This window comes from Acanthisitta chloris, unplaced genomic scaffold (assembly GCF_000695815.1).
Source record: "Acanthisitta chloris isolate BGI_N310 unplaced genomic scaffold, ASM69581v1 scaffold44751, whole genome shotgun sequence".
NCBI classification, from domain to species: Eukaryota; Metazoa; Chordata; class Aves; order Passeriformes; family Acanthisittidae; genus Acanthisitta; species Acanthisitta chloris.
In genome coordinates, this window is record NW_008655196.1 from 1,992 (window position 1) to 9,426 (window position 7,435).

Consider the following 7,435-nt stretch of genomic DNA (forward strand, 5'->3'; position numbering starts at 1 on the left):
AACAGAGTTTTTTCAGCTTTTCCAGGCTGTTCAGCCCCTGCAGTCAGGGAAAGGTGAATGGTGCCATAACAGGTGCCATGACATAGATGTTACTTAACTGGGAGTGCAAAGCCAAAGCCTTCTCTGAGCCCCTGATGTCTCTGTTTGGGGCCTGGTGTCGAGCCTTGCCCAGAACTGATGAAGCCCTTGGACTAAGGAGTAGCGTTGGAGCTGTTGGAGAAAGACATGGCTCTGGTGTTTGGCAGGATCATGTGGATCTTCTTGGAGTAGAAATAGTGGAAGTCTCAGGGTTTGCTTTGAGTGATACATCCCTGCTGGCTTGCCTTCCCCAGGTCCTGGTCTGATGTTCCCAGTGGTGTTTAATGCAGGTCTCCTGCAGGTGGGATGCTGGGGGAGTCTCACCCCTCTGTTCCCCGTTGCAGGCTGCAGCAGCTGGATGATGAGAACAGTGAGCTGAGGTCCTGTGTGCCCTGTCTGAGAGCCAGCATCGAGAGACTCGAGGAGGTGAGGCCCAGGAGTGCCCGGACTGGGCTGGGGGCTGCTTTGGGGCTGGAATTCCCATTGCCATCCACATGAGATCCCTCTACTGTACCAAACAAACCAGCTGCTCCCACCTTCCAGTCCCTGCAGACCTCACCTTGTTCCAGCACTGTCCCACACCACTATCCATGCAGGTTCCCAGTGTTTGGCTTGGAAACTGGGAATAACAAACCTCAGGAGGGGACTCGTGCCCTCTTGTGGAAGCTTGTCCCCATCTCTGTCCCCATCCTGTGGTTCCAGTCCCCTGCAGGGCAGGAAGAGGAGCAGGAATTCTCCAAAGCAGCATGTTACCTCCCAGCCCCTCCTCCCTCCCACCCTACTCAGGATCCAAGGCCGTGCAGGTGCTGGTGGGACCAGGCTGGGAGGCTTCCCAAGGCATCCCAGTGCACAGCATGGACAAGATCTTCATTTTTGGGAATGACGTGGGTTCCAGATGTGACACATAGAACAGAGGAAGTGTTTTGTTTCTGTTCAAGCTTGTGGCAGAATGAAGGTTACAGTGAAGTGAAATCAAACCTCCTTGCCCGGCTGAAGGGTCAGGAGCATTTTATCCATGTTTAATCCCACAGGAGCACTCTGCAGCTCCATCTCTCCTGGCATGGCCACTGGGAAGTGGTCTTCATCTGCCAGGACCTGGTGGGCGCAGTTGAGGCTGAGGGCAGGAAGAGCCCTGTGGCTCTGAGGATGAATTTCCTGCCTCAGTGTGTTTCAGCCATGGGAATTTGGGTTTGTTCCATAATCTCCCTGCAGAACTGTGCTGCTCTTCTCCATGCTTAATGGGATTAAGGAGGAGCAAGAGGTGCAATCACTGCCCCTTCCTGCCAAGGAGAAACTCAGCGGATGAGCTGCTGCCTTGTCCAATGCCCAGAATCAGGATTTTGTTGTCAGCATTGTGCTTCCTGCTGGTGTGTTGCCTTTGGTGCTCTGTTCTGCATCAGGACACCCCAGACCCAGCAGCTGGAGCACCCCATGGAGCTTCTCCTCACCCCTCATGCCATGGGCCATCCATCCCTGGCATTGGATGGGGTCTTGTGGCATTTCTGGCTTTCTGAGAGCCAAAACGCTCACAGGGAGAGCCAGGCTGGGGGCTGAGGGGCTGAGCTGGTCACAGGCAGAAGCTCTGAAATGGAGAATGAGCATCCCTAGGGAGGTAAAGGTCTTGGATTCATGGCTTTGCTGAAACTCAGACCTCAGGAGCCTTATGATTTAATGCCTCTTCTTGGCCTGGAGCCCATCCTGGCCCCGGGCCCTCCCAGGCTGTCCCATGCCAGCCTCGTGCTTCCCAGAAAGCTGCACAAGTGTGGATATCCACATGGATTTGTTCTGGAGTCATATCTTACTGCTTCTCTCAGTGCTATTTTGGTTTGTGGCTGCCAAAGTCCTCGGGCCCTGGAGCCCTCAGCAAATGAAATCCCAGCAGGCAGAGCATCCATGTGCGTCAGGAGAGGAACATTCCCTGCTGAGCTCAGCGTCTGTGAGCGAGTGGGAAGGGCCCTGGCAGTGCTGAGCAAAGCCAGACCCTGGCAGTGTTGCTTTCTGTGTCCTTACAGGAGAAGCAGAAGCTGCTGGATGAGATTGAAGACCTCACTGTGCAGCTCACAGAGGAGCAGGAGAAAAAGAGGAAGATGGGGGACAAGCTGAGTCAGGAGAGGCACCAGTTCCAGAAGGAGAAGGAGTCGACGCAAGAGGTGAGTAGAGTCTGTGCCTGCCACACTCCTGTCCTGCTAGTCCCCAAAATTAGGGCTGTGTGGGGAAGTTGGCCCCCCTTGTCTTAATCAGAGAGTCCCAGACTGGTTTGTGTTGGAAGGGACCTTAAAGCTCATCTCATTCCACCCCCTGCCATGGGCAGGGACACCTTCCCCTAGCCCGTGTTCCTCCAAGCCCCATCCAACCTGACCTGGAACACTCTCAGGGATGGGGCAGCCACGGCTGCTCTGGGCACTAATCCTGTTGCAAGGTTTGCTCCCAGCTGGGACAGCCCATCCCTCACACCAGCCACGACCAGAGCAAGCTGCTGAATTTTCAGGGGCTGTGGCACTCAGTCATTCCCTTGCCTTGCTCTGCAGCTCATTGAGGACCTCAGGAAGCAGCTGGAGCACCTGCAGCTCTTCAAGCTTGAGGCAGAGCAGCGGAGGGGCAGGAGCAGCAGCATGGGGCTGCAGGAGTACAACAGCAGGACGCGGGAGACGGAGCTGGAGCAAGAAATCAAGCAGCTCAAGCAGGTAGGGAGGGCTGGGCTGGGAGGGAAGTGATTCTCTGACACCAGGGAGCGGTCAGGAGGGTTCAGGGGCTGCCTGCCAGGGGGTGGAGTGGATCCAGGAGCTCACTGCTTTCCTCTTCTGGGACAGGGAGTTTGGCTCCTTCCTCTCAGGGACAGCCCCTCTCCCTGCTGTGTCCTCGGGGTCTTCCCAGTGTATCCCATGCTCCCAGTAGTTCTCCAGGCTCTGCCAAGGTGGAGTCAGCTGGCTGCACTGTTCTCAGTGCTGTGAGAGCTGTGGTTAGGATGAAAGCCTCTGCCTCCCCAGGCTGAGTCTGCTCTGAGGGCACCAGGTGCTTCAGCAGTGTCGGCTTGTCTGTGTGAACAGGATAACAGGAACCTGAAGGAGCAGAATGATGAACTGAATGGGCAGATCATTAACCTGAGCATCCAGGGAGCCAAGAACCTCTTCTCAGCCTCCTTCTCGGAATCCCTGGCAGCAGAGATCAGCTCTGTCTCCAGAGATGAGGTATGTGCCATGAGGTACTGCTCACCTCAGCCTGCACCTCCCTGGGGTGGCTGGGGCACCCCCTGTGCCCTCAACCTGGGAGGACCTGCTGTGGCCCTGTCTGTGGTACAGCTTGCTCCCAGAATTCACTGGAAAGCTGGCAAGAGCCAAGAAATCGCCACACAACTACTGGTAGAGCTTGCAGCACTTCCCCTGCTTCCCAGCCCTCCCTCCTGGGAACAGGGAAACTGCTCCCTGCCTGTTTGCTGATACTGGCAGCTCTGCTTTGCCTGCCTTTCCCTTCCTGGGACAGAGGAGCCACCATGGGGTGTGTCTGTCAGTCTGGAGCTGTCCTGAAACCCCCAGGAGCTGGGAGATCCACCCCAGAGATCCCAGCTTCTCCCTGTACCCCAGACACCAGTGGCTGAGCCTGCATAAGCATTAAGTCTGAGTCCTCAAGAAGTGGGGGAACACATGAGGGTGTTTCGGGCGTCCAGTGGGGATGTGATGCTCAGTGCTCTGGGAGAAAGCACAGGAATGAGCAGAACTAATTTTCCCTGGCCACTTAAAACACAGCCAGGAATATCCCAGGCCAGAATCCACAGGTGCACAGGGAAGCCCTGGGCAGTGACCTCTCCTTTTCCCCCTCCCTCACAGCTCATGGAAGCAATCCAAAAGCAAGAGGAGATCAACTTCCGCCTGCAGGATTACATCGACAGGATCATCGTGGCCATCATGGAGACCAATCCCTCCATCCTGGAAGTCAAGTAAGGGCGGCCGAGAGCCGCCGGCTGCGCCCCACGCGTGGGTCTGGTGCTCTGAGAGGATGCAGAGGGACTCCACACGTCTTTGCTCTTGATGAAGGCACGAGGAAGCGTCAGGTCGGGGGTGGAACGAGCCACGGACCAGGGAAAAGGAAAACCGGCAGCCAGGCTTGGTGGTCTGACTCCGTTATTTTGAAGCCCTTCCGGGGCGAAAGGGAACCTGGAGAACAAACACAGGCAACGCACAGCTGGAGGCAGTGGCTGTGCCCTGGGACTGTCCGACGGGCACGGGCTGCGGCACAGGGAGTCGCCCACACCGCCCTGGGCAGCGCCAGGACCTGCTGTGCCAAAGTGTCCCTGACACGCTCACCCGCCGGGGCCGAGGGACTGCGCAGGGTTGGGGTTGGCACTTGTTTTGGTTGGGTGTTTACTGACTAGTGCAGCTGTGCTGGGGCAGCCCATCCTGGCCCTGCCCGGCCAGCCTGGGGCCAGCGTGCACTCCTCACCTGCCTCCTTATTTATTCGTGCTGCCCATGGCTCCTTGGGGGCAGCGCTGTCTGCCCAGCCCGCAGGCTCTGGGGGACGGCTGCAGCACCTCACCCCGGCCCTGAGCCCGGTGCAGCCACCTCTCCCTGTCCTGGCCGTTTGGAAGCTGCGGGGGGAGATGCGAGCTCACTCCCGAGGTCCCTGGCCTGGGGACAGAGGTCTGTGCCATTCCCACCTGGAGCAGGGCTCTGCTGGTGATAGCTGCAGTCCTGGAGGGAGAGCCTGCTCCGGCAGCCTTTCCTCCCGTGTCCCTGGGCTGGGGCAGGGCATGGAGCAGCCACACTCCTTCATTAGCCCTGGGCTGGAATCTGTGCAGGGGAGGAGGATGGAGAACACCACCGCAGCTCCCTGGGAAACAAAAGCCATGTTTACATCAGACAGCTTTGGGCTCGCTGGCACGGCTTGACCCGGGGGCAGCCACCGGGCACCCTGCTCCGCTCTGGGAGGAGACAGCTGCGGAATCCCAGCGATTTGGCTTCATCCAGCCTTCCTTTTCCTGCTTGGCAGGTTTGAGGGATGCCACAGTGGCCTGGAAGCAGAAGCCACAGCGATCCCGAGGGGTGCCTGCTCTTCCCCAAGCCCCTTCCAGCAGGGAGGTCTTGGCAGAGTCCTGCAGGGTAGCACTGCCCAGGGGGACGTGGCCACAGCCTTATCCCGGGGAGACAGCCAAGACACCACCAGGTCACTGGGGCTCAGGGGGCACCCTAGTCCTCCCCTGCCCCGAGCCCGCGGGAAGAAGCCACGTAATGTACATTTCCAGAGAAGCTTTGGGTGTAAATCAGTGTATACTTGGAGAGGGAAAATTTTTCTATCTTGTAGAGTAGGTATTTTTATAGAATGAAGGTTGATCCATTTTTTAATACTTTAAAGAAGAGAGAAATGTATCTGTGTATACACAAAAGCATATATATATATATGTATAAATATATAAATATTGGAGATCTGCCTTTCTCGACTTGGGATCCTGATCCCCAGGTCTCAAACAATCAGTTTTTTTTCCTGGCTCTCACAGAGGTACTGTAACTGTAAATAAGCACTGGGGAAAAAAGTTTTAAGCAAACAAAAAGCACTGACTTGCACATTCACCATGCTTTAAGGTCCCTAAGGAGAGAGAAAAAAAAAGCAAAACAACAAAAACTGTACATCCCCAAAATGTTCCTCTTTCCCCACCGGTCTGTGAAGGAAGTCCCCCTAAAAAGAGGCAAAACAGTATTGTCTTAAATGATGTATCAATTCTTGTCGGATTAAAAGCTGTTACTATTCCTGCCCAGAGACTTTTCTTCCACAGAGGTGGATCAGAGCATCCTGAGTATCCAAGTGCTGGATCTCCAGTGAGGCTGGATGGACTGAAAATGCTCCTGCTCCAGGGAGTACCCTGATTTTGGGAGTACAGGGATGGAGGAGGTTGGACCCAGCTGGAGTGCCCTGATTCGAGGGAATGAGGATGGAGGAGGTTGGGCCTGGCTGGAGTGCCCTGATTTGGGAGGATGAGGATGGAGGAGGTTGGACACTTCTGACTCCAGAGGGGCCAAGGTCAGAGGAAGCCAAAGCCTCCCCACCAGCCAAAACTGCATGTGGGAATGGAGGGATTCCCCCTTTACCTTCCTGGAGGGACCTTCAGAGCTCATCCTGCCCTGCCCAGGGAATCCTGCTGCCCAGGGTTTGGGCAGGCTGAGACAGGGACTCGTGTGGGTCTGCTCCAGGCAGGGACACGGAGCTTTCGCTTCCCTTTGCACCAGGAGAAACCCCTCAGAGCACTCAGATGTGCTGAAGGGCTCCAAAAATCCCTTAAACGCTCTCACCCGCCCTGCTAAGCTGCTCCACACCCCTCTAAGCCTCCCCCCGCCCCTGTAAGCCCCCCCAAAGGGCCTGAACGTGCAAAATCCCCTCTCAGCTCCTGCCGTGCCTCTGGATCACTCCAGACTGTTCCTCTGAACTCCGAGCAGCCCTGGAGCTGCTGCAGAGCTCCGAGTGCCTTTGTGCTGGGGAATGGCTCTGACACACCCTGAGTGCTCTGAAACCCCCAGATCCCTGCAGACTGCTCTGAGCAGCACTGGGGCTGCCCTAAAACATCCCTGAGCAGCTCTAAAGCACCTCTGTAACACTCCAAACTGCTCTGCCCCTCTAAGCAGCTTTTAGATTTCCCTAAACACCTCTAAAACATCCTTAAAAACTTCCTCTGGAATCTCAGCTTCCAACTGCTCGAAGCTGCTCTAGGAATGGGGAGAGTAAATAGCTCTGGGGGTGTCTGTGAGGTGCTGGGTCACTTCAAGGAGCTGTAAATCACCTCTGAGCAGCTCAGAGCCCTGGGAGGACGCAGCTCTGGGCAGTGCTGAACCACTTGAATCGCTCAAATAGCTCCTCAAACCAGCCCTAAAAGGCACCAAGATGCTCCAACTGCATTGAAGTAGCACTTGAAGTCCTCTAAACTCTTTTAAAACTCCTTGAAATAGCTGCAAATGGCCTGTAGAAAAGGTCTGGTGGCAGCTCTGAAGCACTCCAAGCCTCAGCTGTGTGGATGTGAAACACCTCGAGTGCTCCAACACCCTCAGAAAGGCCCCTGAAACCCTTCCAGAGCTTCCTCATGTGCCTCAACAGCATCGAAACTTTTCAGCAATGTCTCTGAACTCCTCCAAGCAGTTTGAAATCACCCTAAACCCCTTCCACACAACACCAGAGGGGCACAAGCAACCCTGAAACAGCTCCAAAGGTTGTGCCAGGGAAGGTTCGGGTTGGATATTGGGGAAATTCCTTGATGGAAAGGGTGGTCAGGCACTGGCACAGCTGCCCAGGGCAGGGCTGGAGTCACCATCCCTGGAGGGATTTAACAGCCATGTGGATGTGGCACTTGGGGACATGGTTAGTGGTGCCTTGGCAGTG

The 7,435-nt window shown here is 55.9% G+C and overlaps 1 protein-coding gene across 1 annotated transcript in view; it reads left to right on the forward strand.

Moving 5' to 3' along the window:
- Window positions 1-4,119, forward strand: part of RAB11FIP3 (RAB11 family interacting protein 3 (class II)) — a gene marked incomplete at its 5' end in the record, with an annotated part of 4,700 nt that extends 581 nt beyond the window's left edge. The window contains 5 exons of the mRNA XM_009083794.1: window positions 423-504; window positions 2,091-2,228; window positions 2,607-2,762; window positions 3,126-3,266; window positions 3,903-4,119. Coding sequence (XP_009082042.1) covers window positions 423-504; window positions 2,091-2,228; window positions 2,607-2,762; window positions 3,126-3,266; window positions 3,903-4,016 — 631 coding nt within the window. The remainder of the gene's footprint in view (window positions 1-422; window positions 505-2,090; window positions 2,229-2,606; window positions 2,763-3,125; window positions 3,267-3,902) is intronic.
- Window positions 4,120-7,435: the final 3,316 nt, after the last annotated feature.